This window comes from Mauremys mutica, chromosome 25, assembly GCF_020497125.1.
Source record: "Mauremys mutica isolate MM-2020 ecotype Southern chromosome 25, ASM2049712v1, whole genome shotgun sequence".
In the NCBI taxonomy this organism is placed as follows: Eukaryota; Metazoa; Chordata; order Testudines; family Geoemydidae; genus Mauremys; species Mauremys mutica.
This window is the reverse complement of record NC_059096.1, coordinates 577,500-601,852: the sequence shown is the minus strand read 5'-3', so window position 1 is coordinate 601,852 and position 24,353 is coordinate 577,500. Positions and strand designations below refer to the sequence as shown.

General features: G+C 44.2%; 1 protein-coding gene across 11 annotated transcripts in view; it reads left to right on the top strand.

Annotated features, from left to right (window-relative positions):
• The window catches only part of NBR1 (NBR1 autophagy cargo receptor), a 28,510-nt gene extending 7,303 nt beyond the window's left edge, over positions 1–21,207 (top strand). For 7 of the 11 annotated variants that reach the window (XM_044999572.1, XM_044999567.1, XM_044999570.1 and 4 more), the window contains 18 exons: positions 741–763; positions 1,558–1,776; positions 2,509–2,610; positions 3,815–4,032; positions 5,038–5,202; positions 5,806–6,012; positions 7,260–7,419; positions 7,964–8,251; positions 8,904–9,056; positions 9,596–9,671; positions 10,238–10,348; positions 11,056–11,217; positions 11,345–11,479; positions 14,108–14,471; positions 14,750–14,844; positions 15,592–15,673; positions 16,540–16,645; positions 18,644–21,207. In XM_044999572.1, the coding sequence (XP_044855507.1) occupies positions 741–763; positions 1,558–1,776; positions 2,509–2,610; positions 3,815–4,032; positions 5,038–5,202; positions 5,806–6,012; positions 7,260–7,419; positions 7,964–8,251; positions 8,904–9,056; positions 9,596–9,671; positions 10,238–10,348; positions 11,056–11,217; positions 11,345–11,479; positions 14,108–14,471; positions 14,750–14,844; positions 15,592–15,673; positions 16,540–16,645; positions 18,644–18,820 (2,843 nt within the window). In that variant the 3' untranslated portion in view covers positions 18,821–21,207. Of the gene's footprint in view, positions 1–740; positions 764–1,557; positions 1,777–2,508; positions 2,611–3,814; positions 4,033–5,037; positions 5,203–5,805; positions 6,013–7,259; positions 7,420–7,963; positions 8,252–8,903; positions 9,057–9,595; positions 9,672–10,237; positions 10,349–11,055; positions 11,218–11,344; positions 11,480–14,107; positions 14,472–14,749; positions 14,845–15,591; positions 15,674–16,517; positions 16,646–18,643 lie in introns of those variants that run through there. The other 4 variants (XM_044999569.1, XM_044999568.1, XM_044999575.1 and 1 more) reach the window with 4 other exon arrangements.
• The last annotated feature ends 3,146 nt before the right edge of the window (positions 21,208–24,353 follow it).

Below are 24,353 nucleotides of genomic sequence, written 5' to 3'. Positions count from 1 at the left end.
TATAGCGCTGCTATTCTTAAAACTCTCCTTTTAATCATCCTTCTGTTGCCTCCCTGACTTATTATCTTTGCTGGAAGCTATGTAGAGAGATGGTTTTTAAATTGTAGTTATTAAAAAGCCTGTGGAGGGTTGGCTAGTTCTGTCGCCCTCATGGAATTGTCCTGCTTTTGTTTTGTCTGAGTGGCATCTGATCATAGAATCATAGAATATCATAGAATATCAGGGTTGGAAGGGACCTCAGGAGGTCATCTAGTCCAACCTCCTGCTCAAAGCAGGACCACTTCCCAATCATTCCTCCCCCTAAACTTCCCTGGATGGGGAATCCATGCTTGGGTGCTGGATGCTGGCTTTATCATGTTCCTCATTCAAGCGCTTCATAAATGAAGGGCTGTTTTGTCCATCAAGGCTGCTGATGTCATGAATTTCTACCCGGGTAGGTCCTGACACTCAGGTCTTCTGCGGAGTTCTAAGGGTTTTTTTTGTCATCCATTGGCTGGTTGTATGGGAATTATGAGAAATGGGTAGAAATGAAGGGAGGAATGTTACATTGCCAGACTGCAGGTGCATATACTATCTTTTGTGCTACTTTTGTAAATTGCAGAAGGCCCTTTAAATGCTATTGAGTCCCTGAGGAAGAGCACTCATGTCCTGACACAGGAACCCAAATAGCATATGCTAAATGCCCCCATGTGTGACTATTTCCATGTCCCAGACATAACATTTCTTCTTTTTTCTTTTAGAGGAATATGAAGAAGCTCTGAAGGTAACTGGTCCCTGTAACTTTTTCTAATATCTTCAAAAATCTCTATAATGGAAATCCATGTAGTGCTGGATTTTTCTCAGGCATGTAGCATGTGGGGAATCAGAACAACCTGGTTGTAAAGTTGTCTAGTTTTAGATGCTAGTTTGAAGACTTTATTAGAATAATTCTTCCAGGCCAAAATATTGTTACACTGACTTAGCAAATGTTTCCCATCTTAAAAAACAAAACAGTATGCCGAGAATGTAAAAGGGACTCGAAAGCATGGTCTTCCAGACTCTTAAAGGCCTTATCACCTGCATTCCTGAATAATGTAAACTACAGTGGTGGTGAGCTCAGTTGCTGTATCTAAGGTTAATTTGTTAGAGCAGCTATAAACTGTAAACCACTTGCTGTGTAACTAGCACAAGAAAAATCCTTTCATCACTTGGTTCAGTTTTGAATTTCTGTTTTTGAAATAACGTTTAAATATTCAAGAACAAAAGAATTGTGAAGTAATCTCCTGACTGCTCCGGGGCTAAAGTTTTTCATAGTCATCCTGTTTATCAGGTCAGATAAACTGTTCTGTTGTGGATTTAGCAAAACCTACAGAAGCTCTGTCTACTTTCCCTTCCATTTATATTATGACTTATGATTTTATTTGGTAATAGAGACCAGCTGACTGTAGTCTGGAATGTCACTTGCTTTTTTGGCTTATACTACAATGGTATGACGGAAATGTCTCTTCAGGAAAACTTGCTTGTTGCTTGTGAAATGGCGAGAATGGGAAGTGTATGTATCATGCACTGTTTACTTAGATTGCAGCTACACAAGGAAATCAGCTCCAAATGAAAGTGTATCAAGTAAACTCCCTTCCAAGTGAAACTTCGCATTCCTGTTCCACGCAAGTCTGTGAAAAAGCTGGATTAGAAAACCTGTCCATTCCCAAAGATGGAAAGAGACCTCTCTCTCACTATTCCATGCTTGCTCAGGCCTTAGGGCAGGACTTAAAGGCTGAAAGGGAAACCACAGCACAGGTAGGATACAGAGCTGCATTGTTCAAAACAAATGATTCTGAAATGTTTCACTTGATAGCATATTATTGCAGGCTGGTAGTCATCTACCTGTACACGAGATGGAGGCTTGAGTCAAAATTTTGCCTCTTGGTCGCACCTGTTCAAACCCACTGAAATCAATAAAGTTGGTTGGATGTAACTGAGGGAGATTTGTTTGGTCTGATATTAGGATGAAGGAATCCTTAATGTTGAGGACAGAGTCTTAAATATTAGAAGAGGTGTGATTGTTAGATTCCTACAGCCTTGATGAAGTGGGTTCTAGCCCACGAAAGCTTGTGCCCAAATAAATGTGGTAGTCTCTAAGGTGCCACAAGGATCCTCGTTGTTTTTGCTGATACAGACTAACTCGGCTACCACTCTGAAATTTGATTCCCTCTGTAATTTTCAGCTACAAACTAGCTGCTCTCAAGTAATTTTCTCTAGCTGTCAGTGTGTAATTTTGCATCTAATGCTAATAATGGAGGAAGCTTTCAGTAAACTTAGTGTATGCAGACAGTGGCTTGCTTACGTGGCTTCCAGTGTTCTTCTAGGAGACTGAAACTCTGTTTATGGTGAAAGGTGTTTGAGGGGAATATGTTCAGAACTCTCCTAGCTGTTCGTTGGGGGTGGTGGTGGTATATATTTGGACTTGGTGTTTTTGTTGATTACTCCCAAATTAATTGGAGATACATACAAGGAAATTATATATTTAAGGTTTGCAGTTTATTTTTGGCTCTACAGCAAAAGCTAAATCAAAACGAAGCTGAAGGGACCAATGAAAAGCCTCCAGAGTGGTTTACTAGCTACTTGGAATTAGTAAGTATTTCCTTGGATCTTTGTCCTCTCAAAGATTTATGTGAGACACTGTGGAGGATGGGGGGAGGATTTTGTTTCTTACAAGTATAGGTCTGGTTAATGTGGTTTCCTTAAAGCATATGGCACTTGGCTTCTAAATATCAAGAAGCCACCACAGTTCTATAGTGTAGCCGTTTCCTAAAATGTGGTCCACACTGAATGTTACAACTGCTCTATCCCTTGTCAAAGCTGGATTGTTCCCTGTTAAACATTTACAAGGGTTGTCCAATCTGATTTTAAATCATCTTAGCTTTGACAAGGGTTGGAGTAATTTAGGGATTCTCCCTCTTTCCATTGGGAGACTCTCATGGTAGAATCCATGTTGCATTCCACACAGCCCTTAGGATCTCATGGTCATTGTCCTGAAGAACTTACATAGAACATGGTGCCGCTTTTAGAAAGTCCTGTTTGACCAGTTCAACAGGTGTAGCCCTCAGGGCTTCTAAAGACTTGGAACCACAACATAAACAGAGCAATTAAGAGAGGCTAGGCCACTAAAGGTAACACTTCTTTGGAGACAAGTGGGTATAACATATAGACTGTTAATATGGGTTATTAATATCGTTGTCGTCGATCAGCTCCTTAATACACAAACTCACAGGAGAGATGACTAGCCAGGAATAATCAGATACTACCTTCCTGAACTAATCCAAATCATAATGATCCCTGTAATAATAGCACCACAAACTAAGCAGCCCCTTATTTATAAGGCGCTAGCTAGTGATATTTAAAGTAGGATCTGGTAAGTAAAGGCAGGATTCAGACTTTTAGGGATCCTCTAAAAATGAAGGCTGGAGACCTGCTTGCTGTCTAGGAAGGTCCATGCAAACCTGGAGTTTAAGGGAAAATACTAAACTTACCTAACTCCCAGAGCTACCTGACTTGCTTGGGAAGCTGTGCCATAGAGTCAATATTTAGAATCTTCTGTTTGCTTTTCTGCTATAAACTTGATTCATTAAAATAAGTGGTTTGGTATTTTGTAAAATGCCAACTGACTGTCTGAGGAGGGTGATACTCCACTGATTTCAGTCTGGAAGATGCCAGGAGAGGAAAAGGAATTAACAATGAACTTTCTGTCTTAAAAATTGGGAATATTGGGACTATGTGGACCAAAACCTAAAGTTGTCCAGGCAGGTGCCATTGGTGACCACCTTCTTTTCCTCAGTTTAGGGAACAAGTAGTTAAAGAAACTGTTGAGAAACTTGAGCAAAAACTAAGTGAGAAGCTCATCCTTCATAATCAGCCCCCAGACTCATCCAGCAGCTCCACCGTAATAGCACAGCCTGCTCCAGAGACCCAGTCGACACAAGGCAGCCAGTGTGACTGGCTAATCTCCTGCAGCAACTGCCACGCCCAGATTGTGGGGATCCGCTACCAGTGCAGGTACAGTCTGATGGCATCTGGTTGTTTAGAAGAGTGACATATCAGTGTTGTATGCCTATGCATTATAGGATGAGAAATTGTTGGCACTTGGAAAAATCTCCAAAGTTTGAATTCACAGGGTGTGATCTTTGTCTCAGATGCTCCTGTGTGCATTGCTGCATGTCTTGAATAATCAGCAACTGTGCCAGTACTTTTGGTGATTTGACAACTTTCTCAGTGGCATAGGGGCCTAGATCTGAGATCATGATGTCTTCAGTAAATAGTTCTCTTGTTGGTCATGATTGGTTACTAGGCTGTTGCACATTTTTTTTCTCCTCTTCCTCTCCATAGCCACATCAGAATTCAAAGCACTGAATCCTGCATTACAGATACATTTATAAGGGTCTTACTGATAGGTCTCTTAAGTGCTGTATGATAACACAAATCCCATAAAAAGGGGCAGCTGCCATTTGAGTTTCTGTAAAAATAAATGCTTTGTTCTTATGGCCTAAATAGCAACTGTAGCTATTGACATAGTTCAATCTGATGTATATTTCCTCTGTCACTCAGAGTGTACAGATTGAGATACTTCTATTAATTCCATTTCATCAGTACATCTGCTTTAAAGCCCTGGGACGCTGCTAAGAGCTTTGGTGTCCTGTCCCCTACACTGTATCATCCACTGTACTGCAGTATATTTTACAGAGAATTTTGCTTAGTCTTTCTTACCCTCTGTTGCAAACAATCTGCAGTCAGTCACTCATGAGCTGAGAAAGGGCATGCTTTAAGATGTGACACTAAGGAGAAAATGACTCAATGTCCTGGATGGAGTTGGGTTGGAAAGAATGTTCCCGATAGAGGTGGCTGCACAAATGATGAAGCCGGCTCCTGCTCCACCCAAGTAGTCTTGCCTAATATGCAGAGGTTCCGATGCAGTGATTGCTTCTTTAGGGAGATGGGGGTGTTACCCACCTACCTTCCTTTATATGTCTTTAAGTAACCTGCTTGCCTTTACTTCTTTTGCAGTGTGTGCCCAGCCTACAGTATCTGTGAACCGTGTGAGGCAGGGACATATGCACATGATCCTAATCATGTCTTGTTGAAGTTGCGGAGACCTGTTCTATGTGTCTCTGAGACATACAGCGTTGGGCAGTTCTCTCCTCGTCTCCCTGCTACTCTGGAGCAAGTTAGGTAAATGCGTAGCTGCCTCAGTTACATGGCAATGTTCTTCTGGTCTGCAGGAGGCAGTTTGAAAACGCCTATATTTGGGGTTTTGTTTAGGTTTTTATGGTGGATATAGAAGAAAGCAAGAAGTAGAAACTGGCATATGCATTATTTCCAGAATATGGAGTAGACGACTAAGCAGAGTAGCATACTGTGCCACATTAAATCCAAGACTGTCCTAGACTCTTCAGCAAGAAGGTGGAAGAGATAGTTAGGCAGAAGTTTCTTCTCCTTTCTCGTTTCATAGCTGGGTTCTACAGGACCTAACGAGTTCAGTATGTCCCTGTGATACCACATATGTTAATGTGGCTTCCGTGGGTTAGCTCTTTCATCAGGGCCACATTGAATATCTTCACCAGCTACTCTTCAGGTAGTGTCGCAGATTTGCATCCTTTGGGAAATGTGCCCTTCAGAAGATGTCACTGGGATGTTGCTCATAGAAGCCTGAGGTTTTTCATTTAGCGTTCCATGAAACATTCCTGGCAGAATTAGAATTTATGTTGTTGGAAGCTGAACTCCAATTTGGTTGCCAAGTGTATGTTGTACAGAGCTGGATATCTTTATTTGCAGGCTCCAGAAACAAATGGACAAAAGATTTCTGAAGGCAGAAAAGCAAAGATTACGAGCGGAGAAGAAACAGCGCAAGGCTGAAGTCCGAGAGCTCAAAAAGCAGCTCAAGCTGCACAGGAAGATTCACCTGTGGAACTCTGTCCATGCGCTGGAGATCACCAGCTCACCCGCTATCAAACCAGAGAGCCTGCAGCCCAGTGCCCTCATGTAAGGAATGCTGGGAGCCAGAGCAGCGCTTTGTGCATTGCTGTGCTATTTCTTGATCCTGTGATGCAATGAGGTTAAAATGTCATTTAGAATTTTATGAAATAATGAAAGGCTAAATCCTGGAGACTCCAGTGAGAGTCCATGAGAGCTTTTACCTATTGAGGACTGCAAGGTTTGATGCTGTTTGTTAAAATCCTATCCCTTACCAAAAATCTGATAACAGGTTTATATGGAGCATAAACTGGGCATGTTGTGAGTTGGGAGAGTGTGAGGGGTTTAAATCTGAGGTGGTGTAACAGGGAGGGAGGGCAGCATAAATTGAGGTTGACTTGGTGCCTCATTTGAACAGACTGCATGTTTTTATGGTCTTCCTGACTGGCTCCTTTGGGAATCTAGTCTGTACTCCATGTGCACAGTTTTGCACAAGACCATGCTGAGGTAAGAATGGAGGCTATAGCACCCTTTTGTCTCATTAAATGGGAGTCTTTCACGTAGAGAAGTCTGCTTGAGTTTTTCCATTATTCTACTTTATGCATGTACAGATTTAAAACATATAATATCTCTGGTTTCTCATTCCCTTAAAATCATTGGGGTGTATTTTTTCCCTTTACGTATGTCTGAATCCAATTAACATTAGTTGGAGCTACTTTATACTCATGGAGAGTTTAATAGATCCAGTTGTGTTACCTATTTGCTAAATAGGAAATATTTCCACTTTTTTTAAAGGACACCAATTTGAATTGTAGTGCAGGACCTGAAACTGTGTTTAAATTAACATGTCCCTAAGCCTCCTTCCAAATTTTGTGTGGGTGGGTGGGGAACATTGAAACCCATCTATTGTGGAGAGTCCTAACAGGGGAAATGATGAGGCTGACTAGATACTAGTATTCTGATTCAACAAAGCATTTCAGTATGTGTTTTAAATGCTTTGCTGAATCTAGGCCAAAGAACTGTCAAATGAAAGTAAACCAGCTGGGAACAAATTATTTCATTAATATAAATCTTTAAATGTTGTAACTATACTTGGGGAAGTTTTCAGAAAAGTGTTTTATCTTGACCCCTATAAGCAAAGGAAGACCAACTGCTTAAATGGTGGATTTTAAAACTTAAGTTGAAGATATTTATTTAAAATGCTAGGGCTTTGGATCTGCTTCCACAGGCTGAGGAGGAGGATGACAACTGAAATAGGTCAGTCTGCTTCATTCAGTCAGTTTCAGAGCGGCTTCTGTGCTTTGTTCTGTATTCAGGAGTCCTATCCAGCCCTGCCCAACAGTTGTCCCTACACTGAGTGCAGCGTTCGTGGATGAGAATTTGCCTGATGGGACTCGCATACAACCAGGGACACAGTTTATCAAGCACTGGCGAATGAAGAACACTGGCAACGTGGAGTGGAGCTCAGACACCAAGGTGCCCCCCCACTTTGCTATTGCTGTGTTCACACTTGTAAATCACTTGAGTAAGTTCCAGGAGGTTAAGTTTGTGTGTGTTGGCTATGGACAGGGATTTTGGTTCTGACTGCGGTCAAAGCAACACCTGCCTCAGGTTCTGGCTAGTCTGTTCATAGAAGAGTACGCTTCTTGCAGTCCTCAGGAATAGATGGCAGAGGACTGGAAAAAAGGGGTTAATGACCACCATAACCTTGGGAAACTATATTGAGTTAGTGACTTGCCAAGGCGGGGTCCCACAGCATGGTCGTTCTATCATACATCAGCTTTTGCTTCTATCACACGTACAAACATCTGACCATAGCACCGCAGCCTCTTTCTTTCATTAGTCTAGACCAAAATTAAAACTGAAACATCAATATTTTATCAGCCTTTGCCGTGACTGCGACTTACATAGAAAGTCTGAAGGGTTCATTAGACAGGTCCTCCACTGGAAGAGTAGAGCTGGTGGTGTGGGGGAGGTTAGGGTGCCAATAAACTAGTTGGTTTTGTTTTTTATCCTTCAGCTGAAATTCATGTGGGGAAATCTGACCCTGGGGTCTTCTGAAAAAAAGGACGTATTGGTGCCATCCCTGCCAGCAGGGCAAGTGGGGATTGTCTCGGTCGAGTTTATTGCTCCTGCTCTAGAAGGGACCTACGCTTCTCATTGGCGGCTGTCACACAAGGGGGAGCAGTTTGGGCCCAGAGTTTGGTGCAGTATTGTTGTGGATCCTTCCGCAGTCACTGCCTGCCTGGAGAGGAATCAGAAGACCTCTAGTTCTATTCTAAAGGATAAAGATTCCTGTAGAAATGAGGCAAGTATCTCAAACTGATATGATAGAATCTGCCTATGGAAGAGAGAATAGCGTCTGTTTCTGTTTGGTGCAATGGTGTAGTTACTTCCATCCGCCCGCAGTGTTGATCTAGTGTTGGGGATTGTTTCAGTTGTTTCCCATTGTTTAAAAAAGATGGCCTAACTTTCTTGCTGAAGTAGTTGCTGACATAGAATCATAGACTATCAGGGTTGGAAGAGACCTCAGGAGGTCTAGTTCAACCCCCTGCTCAAAGTAGGACCAATTCCCAACTAAATCCCCAAATGGCCCAAATGAACTCTCAACCCTGGGTTTAGCAGGCCAGTGCTCAAACCACTGAGCTATTCCTGCCTCCCATATTACCTGCTGCTTTGCCGAACCTGGAATTAATTGTTGTAGTATATTACAGCTGGGTTTTTTTGGATTTTGTTGTAACTGAAACCTTGCAAGACACCACTCTTACGATATTTGCACCTGTCCATAAGGCTCCAAGTAGGTGGAATGAGGCTTTTTTCATATTTATATTGTCCTTCTACATAACATTCTGGCTTCATATTTTATATAACTATATTTTTGAGCCTCCTGCAAACATCAGAGGGTGTTAATCTAAGGTGCCTCTGGGATGTATCTCCTCCCCACCCTTGGTTTTCTGCAGGTGGTTTCTTCAAAATCAGAAGCGGAAGGCCAGGAGGCTGGTGAGAGGATGGAGCAGACAGACTTGCCAGTGCCAGGCATCCCTCTGAAGATTAAAAATATCCCCAGCGAGAGAGAGTTTTACATCCCATCAGTTGATCTCCTTACTGCACAGGTAAAATACTAAATTAAAGGCAAAAGAAGATTTTGTGCCCTGGTTTTAGTTAAGTGCATAGATATTCACAGGGGTTAGTTGCCTGTCTTCTTGAACTGTCAGTTGTTTTGGGTTCAGGAAAATACAGGCCACAGCTTTCTTGATTCAGTAAAACTACTATTTCCCTGGAGCAACCAGTAGTGGGAACTTGTTGCCACTACAATAGGAATGCCACCCATCTTGTTACCCGAGTAGAACCTATTCCACGCTGAGTTATATGGGAACCTTCCCTCCTTTGCCTCTAATAAAGGGCATTTGTTTGTGCATTGCTCCCACTGTATAGTCTCCCTCTTTCTGGCCATTCACTGATTTTAAAAACACAACTATTCTTCGGCATTGGACATAAGAGTCCTACTAGAGAGCTGCAGTCTGCCTGAAATTCTGAGGCCCCTGGAGAAGTGGAGTAGATTTATTTATAATAAATGTGGTGCTGCTAGGTTCTGGGGGGGGTTGCAGTGCAGGGCACACTAATGGAAATAATCTGGGGTTTCCTCCTGTAGGATTTGCTGTCCTTCGAGCTGCTGGACATTAACATTGTGCAGGAACTGGAGCGAGTGCCGCACAACACTCCTGTTGGTAAGGAACTTCTTAAATTCTGGTGCACAGCAGCTCCCATTCCAGGAGATCTAGAACAGAGGAGTATGACTGTGGTCATGCAGACAGCTGATTCTCCCTTTGGGCCTCCATGGACTGTGATGCTGGAGAAGCGATTTGGCACTCTGCATGCGAGACTTTGCCTCTTGAGACACAGAGGTAGAGTAATGAGCTCTTCCAAGCTCCAGTGTCTTCTCCACACTTTGATCAGAATTCGCCTTGCCCTGGCCCAAGGGGAATCTTGAGGGTCCCTTGTGCTTTCATTCTTGACTCCCTTTCTCACTCACATCACCATGAACAAGGTGATGGACCTCGAGGGAGGCTGCTCTTCTGTCCACCCACCCAGCCAGTATCAATGGAGCATCATAGATAAGCCTATTTGAGGTGTTTGTTCATGACACCTACGGTCCCCATCAGCCTTGGAGCAAGTAACCTGAGGGGGGGGTGGTGCTAAACCTAAAAATGGCTAATTGCTTGAAAGGTTGCCTTTTGTTTAGCAGGAAGCCTCCTGTAATGCAAATAAACTTTTTTTTGCCTTTATTTTCCAGACATGACTCCCTGCATGTCTCCTCTGCCACATGATAGCCCTCTGATAGAGAAGCCTGGCTTGGGTCAGATAGAGGAGGAGAATGAGGGGAGTGGATTTAAACCAGTTCCTGGTAAGCAGTCACCCTTGGAGTCCCCAGGATCATTTCCCATTTTCTCTTGGTTGCTAGCAGCTTAAGGTCTGTAAGTGGGAACCAGGAACTCTACCTGCTGCCACCACCAAATGCAGCAGTGTGTATTTCCAGCTGCATTCGTTGCAACCTTTTTATTGCCTTAAATTGCCACTGTAGCCTGAAATGCAGCGAAAATGGTTCCTCCTTATTCAGCATTTCTGCTCGCTGAGTCTGAGTTCAAACTACTTTAGTGACTTAAACAAATGTTTACTCTTGTTAACCCTTTCTAAGGTGGAGCAAATGAGAATGCCTGGCTCATAATCTACCATTGGCTGATCCACTCTGATTGCAGGATTCACGCGGATTTTAGATCCAGTGAGAAACAGCAGTTAGAAAATCCCCAGAATTGATCCAGAACTCCCCCTTGCAGTTGTGCATTGAGTTATGCTCAGAACACTGCAGTCTCTTTGGTCCACGCTTTTCTCAAGATTCTACTCACTTATATTTAACTTAAAGGAAGTGAACTGTGGAATGTATCTGTTTCAAAGAAGTAATAATATTTGAAAAACTTGAGGTTTTCCTGTGCTAGCCTCTGCCCTGGTCAGGCTGCCTTTCACACGGTCCATGTGATACATTCCTCTAGCTGTACTAAAATAACCTGGAGTACTTCACTTGCAAAGTGCTAATTGAAGCCTGCTGTCCTGCAGATGCTCACATGGTGAAAATGAAGGCTGAACATCCAGTGAACTTGGAAGAAGGGGAGGAGGACATGAGTGGGACTCAGTTTGTATGTGAAACAGTTATACGCTCACTCACCCTAGATGCTGCACCTGACCACAAACCCCCTCAAAGGAAGAAATCACTGCAGAGTGAGTGCTCCCCTCAGCTGAGTTCTGTGGCTTTATTTAATTTTGTGCAGCTGAACCTTGGTAAGAAATTGCCTCACCCTGAAGGTGCGTACGGCATTTTAACTGTTCTTCCTGTTTCTTCTATTAGGCTCCCTGCAAACACTACAAGACACCTTCAGTTACAGTGTAAAAAGTGAAGAAGCTGTTAGGACAAAAAGTAATTCCGCTTCCAAACCCAAGGAAATGGGGTCAAAGAGCCAACAGACAGAAGAAAATAGGTTTGGTAAGTGAAATGGATTCTGAGTCCGGAATGGACCACTGTGATAATCCTATCTGACCTCCTTCTTAACACAGGACAGGACTTCTCTCAAAGTAATTCTTGTTTTGATTTAGAACTGCCTTAAAAAAAAAAAATCAGTGGGGTCAAAGGTGTGTTTGACTGCCTGACTCTAATGACTCTAAAGCTATAATGGATCCCATGATAAAAATTGTGATAAACTCTGAAGTACAGTAAGAAGTCCGTGGAAGGGAATCATTGTTGCGTTAAAAAAATCTGTGTCTGTACTCTAGCCGAGCAGCACTAGAAACAGTTTTCTTCTGCAAAATGGAATTAAACTATAGCGGGCTAATGAAAACTTGAAAGGGGAATTCTAGTTGGGTAGGTGCCTGTTATAACACTAGGCGAAGGGCCTGGTTTTCAGCCTGTGTCCGTGTTAGGCCATATCTATACTAGCATTTATGTCGGAAAAACTTTTGTCACTCCAGGTTGTGAAAAAAAAACACCCCATAGCAACATAAGTTACACTGACAGAAGCGCTCGTGTGTACAGTGCTATGTCAGCAGGAGATGCTCTCCCGCCAACTTAGCTATTGCCGCTCATTGAGCTGGTTTTATTATGTTGACAGCAGAGCTCTTTCCTGTTGACATAACACAGCTACATAAGCGCTCTTACAGCGGCGCGGCTGTAAGCTTGTAAGTATAGACATGGCCCCAGTGTGCACAACTAGATGGGAGCACTTCTTTCTTTGTGTTGATAGTTGGTAATCTGTGTATAGGTGCATACCTAGCCAAAGACTGAAAATCAGGCTCAGATTTCTAAGTCCTCACTGTAATTAGTGTGCATGTTGCATTTTGCATTCACTTAATAATACGACCTGTCCCTTTCTCACATCCTCTCACTTTTTCCACGGGATGGGGTGCACTCTGTAGATCTGTACTCTGCAGTCAGTCAGTCCCTAAGGAGGTGAGTTGCAAGCCCAATTGATCTGTGTGGTTGTGAGGTTTCAGCTACTACCTGGTCACTTCTGGAGGTAGCTGTGACAGGTTCTCCCTGGGGTGCCACCTGGAACTGGGGTACCATGGAGCGCTCTGACTCACCAGCCTGGACTCCTCTCACACTATGCTGCTGTGACAAGTTGCAGACCCGCTCCCAGTCCTACACCTCCACCAGCAATCGCAGAGGCAGGGACACACCCAGCTGCAGTTACATGCAGGCTCTCTGACCAGCCACTGCATGAACCAACAATTGAGAGGCTACAGCCAAAATAACCACCCGCTTCTCAGTGTAGGACCCCAGAGTTGTACCTTCCTGCCCTGGTCAAAACCCTGACCTGTATGAATTTATTATCCAGTTCGCCTCCCACCCAATGTGGAAGGGAAATGCAACAGCTTTTGCCCCTTGAGCTAAGATTTCCAAGCACTTCATTCAAACTCACTGGTTTAGATAAAGCAAAAACAAATTTATTAACTACAAAAGAGAGATTACAAGTGATAGCAAACAGATCAAAGCAGATTACCTAGTAAAGAAACAAAAACGCAAACTAAGCTTAACATACTAGATAGATTGGATATACATTAGTAGTTTCTCACCCTGAGTGATGGTACAAACAGGCTTGCAGATTCTTAAAGCACAAGCTGCACTTGCTTTATTGCTTGGATTCCCCAAGTTTCTCATATGCAGACTAGAAATCCCTTTAGCCTGTGTCCAGCACTTCCCCCAGTTCAGTCTTTGTTCCTCAGGTGTTTCCAGGAGTCCTCTTGTGTGAGGAGTAAAGAACAAGAGAAGATGTCTCTCTCTGCCTTATATTGCTCTAGCATATGGCAGGAACCCTTTGTTTTAAACTTGGTTCCTAGACCAGTTTGTGGAAAAATACAGACATCCCAAGATGGAAGTTCGGAGTCACATGGCCTTGCTTAACTTGCGGAGTCATAGGAGCCATATAGACTGTCTGGAATGTTTACAGGAAGGTTAAGTTCTTTCAGGGTCCATTGTCTTTGCTGATGGGCAATCAGCACTGTCTGGCTTCATTGTTGTACCTGGAAGGCTAGTTCTGGAGTCCCCCAGAGTAAGCACATTTGAAATACAGATACATAGTCAATATTCATAACTTTAGATACAAAAATGAAACATGCATACAAATAGGATAATCATATTCAGCAAATCATAATGTTTCCAATAACCCCTCACATGGCCCATCTTGTACAAAATGCATCATAATTATGCCATGATCATATTATAATAATATCACTGTGAAGAATATGGGATGCAGTGTCACAACGCCTTTCTAACTTCAAGTACCCAGGCCTAGTGCAGTTCCTCACCCCTCTGTCCCGGTGTGAGCACTGGATAAACAACCTGATATACAGCTGGAAGGCCAGGCAGTAGCAAAGACAAAGTGCAACCCCACTAATCTCATGCCAAGGTCATTTAGACAAGGTCTGCTTCCCAGCCAGTCGACAGGCCACACCATCACCACGTGCACACAGGGAAGAAAACCTGGCCAGCCTTGGCACCAAAGGTCCTGCCGTTTTTTCTGAGCTCTTGTTTTGTGTTTGTAGGCAAATGGTGCCTTTGTTGTCAGGCTGGTCTTAATGGCAAAATTCTAGTACACCGTTCTTTTTCTTCTGTTAGAGAAACTTGCAGTGTCTGATGGAGCAAATCTCAGTGGGGAGCCTAGTGATGCAGAGTATGAAGAGGAGGAGGATGTTAAAGATGAAGTTCAAAGCCAAGTGTCCTCTGCTTCTTCAGAGGATTATATCATCATTCTCCCTGAGTGCTTCGATACCAGCCGTCCGCTGGGAGAGTCTATGTATAGCTCTGCCCTCTCTCAGCCCAGTTTGGAAAGAGCGATGGATACTGACATGGAGATGGTGATCCCAGAAGGAGAGAGCCAGCCTCGGGTCCATAATATCAACGACATCTTAACAACTTCACAGACGTTGGATGCAGTACTGTTGACCCCAGAGATCGTCAGCACCCTACCCCAGCCACAAAGGTATGGAGGGTGTGGGTGCTACTGTGACAAGAACAAAAGTGCTAAACATAGAAATTCTATGTCTATGGGGCACTGAGCCTGAGCCCTGTGTGCAAACTGAAAAAGTTAAATTTGTGCTGTTTGAAAAGTATATATGCAAGTATGAATGTCTCAGATCCTGCTGTACCGTTCAAAGGAAGAATCTTCTGTACAGCCTGTACTGACTCCAGAACTGAGGTTTGCGGTGTTTGCTTCTGTATCTTTCTACATGGTTTTTATATATAACCTTTTTTTTGCAGGAACCCCTCTTCTCTTCAGAGTCATGGTCTCCAAAAAGCAAATTTGCCATTTACAGAGGAAATACCTTCAACTGTTCCTGATCAAATAAGACAAGGTACCTGCAGCATATATTATAAATTCCATAGGTGGCTGCTTCATAACATATACTGTTAACTACATGGGCTACTTGTTGTCACCTGTTTGTTGGGTTCTGCAGCATATTATTTCTATTAAAGTAGTGTCTAAAACCTGCCAGTTGCCATAGAGGCAAAGTTTCTCCCCACGCTCTTTGTATGTTTGTCTTTTATACTATAAATTCTTTGGGGGTAAAGTCGTACAGCATACAGTCAGAATGATTCTTTTATACACAAATGATCCCTTTCTACTTTTCAGTTTATCCAACCAGCAATGGTTAACTTCTTGTTTGAGTAGATGTGTGCCTGAAGGGAGGGATTTGGAGATGTGCTAGCTAATCCTGACCACATTTTCTGGCAAAGACAGATCTGCTGAGGCAGATGTTGCTGAGGCAGATGTGGGACTGTGGAAATCAGTCTGTCTCAGTGGTGCTTTCTGAATGCAGAGGGTGCAGGGGAAAAAGGGCAGTGGGGGTGAAAGATAAGTACCCCTGTACTTTCCCTCTCTTCTTATCCCATGATCCCATGATCCCCAAACACTGGATAGCTGCAGCACCCAGCTTAGAGTATGGTGAACTGTCTGCCTACAAGCTTGTGATATCTGTGTTAAACGTAGTTTCTTGTGGACTGTAGGAACCTCACTACTCACTTCAGTTCACATGCGCAAACCTCAGCTGTCTAATATGCTCGTTGACTGCACCTGCTCACTTGTTTTGATTTATTTCTAGAGCCTAGATATGAAGACTTTCCTGGACCAGGACCGTCAAGAATTGTAAATAATAATAAATCAAAGTGCCCAGAATACACAAGGTAATTGAAACCAATCAGTTATCACTTCAGAATTGATGCACTTTGGCCTTCCATCTCTTTGAACTAAGAGAAGCAATTAAGCGCATAGGTTCTCTTTGTAAACTGTGGAGATAGAGGGAGCCTGTCTTAGCAACGTTCAATTCACGATTTCAGAAATTAGTGCCGAATTCAATGGGGCCAGATCTTTAAAAGAGCTCTGCTCGGATTTATGCACCTAAATGAAGGGGCCAAAGTTGATGAGCACTTTGAAAATCTGGCCCTTGACTTGCATGCTTCTGTTGGAGCTGAGTCCTTCTGAAAATCTGGTTTGTTGCCTCCAGGTCTTTCAGATTCTTGGGAAAAATTTAAACTAAAGACACAGTGAGAATGCAACCAACTTCTAAAGATGTTGGGAGTTGGATGTACAGCATAGTAATCTAAACAGAAAATGGTCAAGAGACCAGGCACAGTATCTGGTTAAGTAGATGGCACCAATAGAGACCAGAAATGGTAATGGCAAATCTGGGTGTTAGGATTGTTCTGAGAGAGGTATTTGGCAGGCAACACAGTATGCTGCTACATACCCACGTACAACCCTGTAGTTCTCTGTGGGCAAGCAAAGAATAGTTCCACTGTAGAAAGCTGTTAAGTGTGTCTTGAATGCACTCTTTCTATACTTTCATAAAACGTGTTGATAAGGTGTCTTGAAAGAAATGGACTGACCTTCACAAATAGCTTCTGAATGATTCCCCCTGAATGATGGGGATAATACCCCATTTTCTCCAATGAGACTTAAATCTCAGTAGGTTCTCTAACAGGAAGATACCATAAGTGAAATACACTTTTTTGCCTTTACTGACTTCAGATAACATCACACTTCTCCACAGACACCCCCAAGGAAGCAGCATTGCAGGAGGACTGGTTAAAGGAGCTTTGTCTGTTGCTGCCTCTGCCTACAAAGCACTGTTTGCTGGACAGTCCATTGCAGAACAGGTACGTGTATCTCTCGTTTTCTGATGCACTATGGGTGGAGGTTTTTTGTTTTTGTTTTTTTAGAACTTTAACCTTTGCATTACAAATATTAATTATGTGAGTTTGTTACCCTGTATAGGGGTAAAACTCCTGTCCTTTTACTCTTGGAACAGGAAAATATTAAACAGGTTTGGCAGTAACTGTTTCAACTGCAGACTCAAGCACAGCTTCCCTGACTACTTCAGGAAAGCCAAACAGCTGGTTGATTGGGGGACATTAGTAATCCTAGCAGTTCATACAAAGCAATAACTGGCTTAATTACCAAGTAAATCTGAAAAGTCGGATCATGTCAAAAGGGCTGAACTGCCAGAGCTGAGCTCTGTATGGTTATCACATTGACTCCAGTGTCTGGAAGGTTTATTTCTAGTCTGCAGTTTAAGATGCAAAAATGAGGGATATGCTATTTCCTTTGCCAGGACAGATTTACAGTTATGTGTTGTTGACTGAGTTGAGGGGAAGCTATTGGAGGGAGTGACTTGTATAAGATAGTGATGCAGTTGGACAGCTGATGTTATAATATTCCAATGTAATGTAACTTTCAGCCAATTGCAAGAAGGAGAATTGTTTCAACCACTCAGCCTAGAAAAATCAGTTGCCTTTCAGTGAATCACCTGTGTCCCATTCAGCCCATGACTTCTTTAGAGTATCCGCAGGCCCTTGTTTTATCTAGTGTAATAACAGTCATCTGTTGCTTGGTTGTGTATGCCTTTTGGGATTGGCTAATCATTTCACTGTTATTTCCACCACTAATAAATCTCAGCAGCTGTTTAAGGCTTCGTATATTCCAATATAGCAAGGAACTGAGTTACCTCCCTATTATAAGTCTCTTTGCACTGTTTTTCCTGACAGCATGGAACCATAAAAGTTGCAAATGGGAGAGACCTCTTAGGGTATGCCTATACTGCAGTTAGACACCTGCGGCTGGCCTGGACCAGCTTACTCAGGCTCGCAGCGCTCCTGGGACTATTTAATTGTGCTGTAAACCTTTGGGCTTGGGCTGCAGCCTGAACTATGGGATCCTGACACCTTGCAGTGTCCTAGAACCCAGTCTCCAGCCCAAGGCTGAATGTCTACACAGCAGTTAAACAGCCTGTTACCTTGAGCCCTGACAGCCCAAGTCAGCTGACATTGGTCAGCCAAGGGTTTTTAACTGCAGTGTAGACATACCCCATTGAGGTCTTTTTCCCATCTAGTCCATCTTCTGGCCAGTGAGCATATAATGGTTCTTTAGTTACTCGTGAAAATAACCAAGTTACTCATTAAAATAATGATTTGCTCACGGTCCTAGGATCATTCTAGGTTTTCTCCAGCAAGTAACTTGCATTGATTTCTAAACACATGCTGATATATCATTAAAATAAAATAAACCAGATGTTTCTGGGTAGAGAACACTGATTTTTCTAAAATGTTCTGTAAACTAGGACATTTGGTGCTTATTGTGAAATCAGTAGCACTGCTTAGTACTAGCCATAGTGCTGGCAGACATTTCAAGTTCCCCAACATGACTTCAGTTCTACCCCTTTCTGATTGCTCTTCATACACATTTTTTTTATGTAGGGTGATGAAATGTACAACCACATATAAAAGGTGGCTGTACCTGGGCCCTGCCCCAAAAAGCATAGTTTGAGGGGTGATCCTCCTCTTGACTTCAGTAGGGTAGGACATGGTAACCTTGATTCATTTGGAACATGAGTCGATACTTTAATCCATCTCTGAATGGCTAATGCACTAACCAGCTGTGCTAGATGGCCCATGCAGACTAATTCTCAGTTGCTAAATGAGACCCTAAAAAGTGAGGTCATTTAAAATATCAGAGACTGTAAACAAGTTCAGCTGCAAATAAAGCTAAGATCAGCTTTAATCTCTTTTTATAAAGTATTTTTAAGTTTTCTGCTTTGAAATAGAGATGACTTCAGTCAATTCCGTATTTTGAATTTAAAGGGTTCTCTTTTCTTTAAGCAGTCTACAAATACAGAGGAGCAGACTGCCACTCTCCTAGCCAATCTATGTGAGATGGGATTCTGTGACAGGCAGTTAAACCTGAGACTGCTGAAGAAACACAACTATAACATAGTGCAAGTGGTTACCGAATTGCTTCAGATCAATAACAATGACTGGTACACCAGCAGATACTGACTCCTCCTGGTAGCCGAAGCACCCATATTTGACCAGACTGTTATTAAACATCACAGCAGCAGACTACTCCCAGGCTTCCTTCTGTTTTGGGGTTGGGGGATAGAAGCACTTCATTTCCATTTTTCTTGAATTCTTGATTTGTTCCTTCACTGAAATCTCAAACACACCACTTGCGTCTCAGAATTTTATGAATCAAAGACCAGAATTTTAACTTTGCTTTAGACACTGGATAGATAGTTGAATAACTTTTAAATCTGATTTGATACTAAATCTCTTGTATCTAGGAGTTCAGCAGAATTATTTAAAACTTCTCCAACACAACTCTTTTACTGTGTAAGTTGTTTTTAGGCAGTTGGGATATTTTGTTTTGCTGACCTCAGCATGAACAAACATTGGGAAGAGGGGCCAGACACTGCTGTTAAATGTCTCACCTAATCTTCAAAATCTACACACAGCTAGGAGGTTGCCACTTCTGCTGAGATTTTTTTTTAAAGTAATCTACATTTCCAATGCATGATAGAAGTACTAATAAATTAAAAATACATGCTAAGCACTCTTTTTTTTTTAAAAAAAAGAAAAGAAAGGGGGTGCTCACATGAGACACCTAAAAAACCCCATGATTAAAATTTATTTTAAAATACTGAAAATATAACCAATGTTAATTTAAATGTAGTTAATGAAGGTCAGAAATTTCATTGTTTAATTTCATTGTCGATAGAATGAAGCATGAGAATTAATTCACCAGCAGCTTCTGAACAGTATCTGTAATGGTGAATAGTACAAAATGTATTTCTTCAGCAAAGAAACAAAAAGTCATATAGCCTACGTAAGATATTTTCCTAAAAGGAGAATAGAACTGTAGGAAAAAGTCCACCTATGAATCCTTAGGGACCTTTTGCAAAGGATGACAGTTTGACACTTATTTTTCCAAATCACTGCAGTGCAAACCTCCTGCTTTAGTGATAAAGAACTGAAGAATGTGATCGGTCAGGCCTATGTAGGGGTGTGAATTCTAGTTATGTTTGGGAATGTGAGTAGGAGTGAGAGGTAGGATTTGGTTGACTTCTGGTTTTAAAAAAGCATTATCCCCAGCAGCATTAAGTACCCAGTCTCTTGATGAATCAGGTTATACTGTGTAACAATTACAATATATTGTATACAGTTATACTGTATGATACAGTGCCATTGCAGCTTATGTGCAGTATTTGAGAGAGATGAAAACCTGAGAAAATAATTCCCCTTGAAACCCGTCGGGGCTAGGGTTTGATTCTTGGGAATGACAAGAAACCATCAGAATCCACTGCTGTGCAGTAGTGTGCTGGTGCTTTGTAACTTGGAACCCAGCCATTTGGATTTGACAGCAGTGTTGACTACATTCTTATTTTGAATCTGTCATGGTTTAAGTGAATTTTTTTCCTTGCTACAGCAAAACTCAGACCATTGACAGTATTGAAAACATGTTAAATTCTGATCTCTGCTGCTTCTATTTAAGGTGTTAATGTTTTGAGAGGATGTGGCTAAACAGTCCAAAGCAGTATCAGTATTTTGATTGACTATATAATAATCATTAGCCATACAAATATAAATTAGATTCTATTAAATAAAGTATTAAAAGAAAATATGTATCAGATACAATTTTGTTGTTTAAAACCTATTTTTATAGAAGATGCTAGATAAATTGTTAAACCTTTATTTTGAAATACAGTGGGACTATTTTGCAGTGTGTTTTTTTTCCCCAGTACATTTCTATGTGCTGTGGACCAATTCTAGATAATTTCTCACTTGATAAAACTACAGTTTAATACTTTTCCATCACCTACAGTATGTGTGCAAACTCTGGTCTGTAGTGTTATAGCTCGATCTTACAGAGAATGAAATGGTGAGGATGAAGTTCAGTTGCTGGTAAGCATCTTACTTTGACCTGGATTGTTCAACAAGAAAAACTTTTTCCTCTTAATACATACCTTCATACTGAGGGTGGGGTGTTTGTTTTTTTGTTTGTTGCTTTTTAAACAATTTTCCATTCGAGCTAATTTAAGTAATTGTTAAACACTGAAAGATTTGCAAGTAACACACTTCATTTGAGATTGAAACCCTTTCAAGTTTGCAAGACCTATTCTTTTTAGTTTCCCCCTCCATAATGCTTGGGTTAGTTTTACTGTTATAACTCTAATCCATTCTCCTGTATCCTGATCGTTTTAGATAATGTATGCTTGGACTTAAGAGTTATTTCTGTTGGCTTTGTATATTTTGTTAATGAATGCATGATATAATTTATAATATATTCCATAGTGCAGATATGGTCTTTGTATATTATTTAGAATAAGCACTTTAAAGTCTTCAAATGTGATGTAAAAAAAAATAAATAAAAAAAAATCTTTGCCTCAGTCCTTATAATAAAATTCTTAACTATTTGTTGTTCATCAAACTCTTAAAGTGCACTTGGTAGCCTTGCAGTGACACCATGGGGGTGACAAGTACAGTTTTAATATTATGAACTAGTAGGATACCTTGTCTTTTTTTTTTCTTTCACTTAACTAGTGATTGACTGTCCCACCATGCAGATTACTTATCAAGAAAAAACTTCATGTACGTTAGTCAGGGTTGAGAGCAGGAAGCAGGGAACAAAGTTTCTGAACAATTCCAGTTTTGGCACAGCTTTGGTGAGGGCCCTTGTGCAATCCCTTTGACAGATAAGGGGAAAAATACAGCAAGGGTAAACAAAGATGGTGAGTCACTTAACTAATGTTTCTATGGAGCTGCTGAGCATTATGACTCTACAGATATAGTCTGTGCCAAACTTCTTACTCCCAGCTGTGATTAAAGTGGACATCTTGGTTCATTTCTTCTTTCTGTTGCTATTGTTCTGGTAGAAACTGCTGCTGTTTGACTTTTATCATAGTTCTGTTGAGCTGCAACCAGTGTCCAAAGGCATGCTGAGGCCCTAAGCCAACCAAGTAAGAGCAGTGACACACAGGCTATGACACAGCCTAAAACTTCCCACTGTTGTACAACCCTCTGCAATTCCACAGCTGGAGGCAGTGCTGAGAATAAGAGTGGTATTAACAGGGCACCTTTAACTAATCCTAGATACTCTCGGCAGTTCTCTACAGTAGTAGTGAGGCAGTGACAGCAGGGGATTAAAAGTCCTGTGTAGACAATGCTAAACACCAAACTAATGAAATGTGATTGTGGCCATAGCATAACCGTAGCTGTGCCTGCTGGATTACATCATCATATAATGGACCCAAATGTGCTGATCTACTCTGCTATCCTTTCGTAGTGTTGGCAGGTAAAATCCATTTGGTATTTCTTTGTATTATTCCTTTCTATTTAATTACTGTTTCAACTTTCCTGAAACATCCTCCTCTCAGCCAGCATCAATCTTCCTATGACACCCATCAGTGAAATTTTTGTGCAGTCTACTCCAAATCTTCCAGTGGTGGTAAACCACCCTTGGCTACTGTACAGAATTCTGAATATAGGCATAAAATTTCTTCTATTTTCTGTTAAAGGGCACAGTTTGCTCACTGGCAGTGGACTGACAAGGCTACAGGTTTGCTGCACACCTGCACAAAAACACCCCTGGCGTTGCTGTGGGAGTGGGGGAGAATGGCATGCTTCCCTACTCCTGCTCCCGGTCCCAACCTCAGAAATACATTTCCACCTCCAAAGGGTCCACTGCCAACCTGGGGAACTCTTTGGCAGAGGATGTTGTGAAGGCCAAGACTAGAACAGGGTTAAAAAAAAAGGTGCCAGCGGAGTTCCTGGAGGCCAGGTCCATGCATGGCTGTTAGCCAGGCTGGGCAGGGGAGGGGTCACTGACGATTCCCTGCTCGGTTCATTCCCTCCGGGGCACCTGGCGCTGGCCGCGGTCGGCAGGCGGGACACGGGGCCGGATGGACCCTGGGTCTGACCCGGCCTGGCCGCTCTGAGTCTCGGTACAAACTGTTCCAGCGGCCCCGGCTGCGGCCACGGGGGAACCGAAACCCGCAGGCCCGACCGGCCGGGCACAGCCTGGCCCCGGGGTTCGGGGCGCCGCGGGCCCGGGCGGAGAGCGCCGCGGGCTGCACCTGCCGGCGGGGGCGGGGAGCGCGGAGCGCGGGGAGGGGCCGGCCCGCCCCCCGCCCGAGGCGCTTTTGGTTCCGCTTTGCCCGGCCCCGAGCGGGGCTGGCTCGGCTGCTGCCGCCGCGGGCCTGGAGGAGCCGCCGCCGCCGCCGGGGTAAGAGACCGGGCCTGGCCCCTGTCTGGGCGGGGGGGGACCCGAGCGCCCCGGCCGCCCCCTGCCCTGGTTACGCCTCCGTCCCCGACCCAGCCAGCCACGGGGGCCCTCAGCACCCCCCGTTACCTGAGCCCCCAGCCCCCTTCCACAGGCACCCCCAGGCCCGGCCAGCCACGGGGGCCCTCAGCACCCCCCTGTTACCTGTAACCCCAGCCCCCTTCCACAGACACTCCCAGGCCCGGCCAGCCACGGGGGCCCTCAGCACCCCCCTGTTACCTGCACCCCCAGGCCCGGCCAGCCATGGGGGCCCTGCCCAGTGATGGGGGACCCCATCCCCCCATTACCTGAACCCCCAGCCCCCTTCCACAGATACCCCCCCCACCCCTAGCCAGCCACGGGGACCCTGTCCTGTGAGGGGGACCCCAGCACCCCCGTTACCTGTACCCCCAGCCCCCTTCCACAGACTCCCCCAGACCCAGCCAGCCACGGGGGCCCTCAGCACCCCCCTGTTACCTGTACCCCCACCCCCAGCCAGCCACGGGGGCCCTGCCCAGTGACGGGGACCCCAGCCCCCTTCCACAGACACCCCCTCCAGCCACGGGGGCCCTCAGCACCCCCCCGTTACCTGTACCCCCAGGCCCGGCCAGCCACGGGGGCCCTGCCCAGTGACGGGGACCCCAGCCCCCCCCGTTACCTGAGCCCCCAGCCCCCTTCCACAGACTCCCCCAGGCCTGGCCAGCCACGGGGGCCCTGCCCAGTGACGGGGACCCCAGCCCCCTTCCACAGACACCCCCACCAGCCACGGGGGCCCTCAGCACCCCCCCGTTACCTGTACCCCCAGGCCCAGCCAGCCATGGGGGCCCTGCCCAGTGATGGGGGACCCCAGCCCCCCATTACCTGAACCCCCAGCCCCCTTCCACAGATACCCCCCCACCCCCAGCCAGCCACGGGGACCCTGTCCTGTGAGGGGGACCCCAGCACCCCCGTTACCTGTACCCCCAGCCCCCTTCCACAGACTCCCCCAGGCCCAGCCAGCCATGGGGGCCCTCAGCACCCCCCAGTTACCTGTAACCCCAGCCCCCTTCCACAGACACCCCCAGGCCCAGCCAGCCATGGGGGCCCTGCCCTGTGAGGGGGACCCCAGCACTGCCCCCAGTTACCTGTACCCCAGCTCCCTTCCACAGACACGCCCAGCCAGCCATGTGGGCCCTGCCCCGTGTGGAGGACCCCATCATCCAGCACTGCCCCCAGTTACATGTACCCCCAGCTCCCCTCCACAGACACCTCCAAGCCCAGCCACCCCCAGCCCTG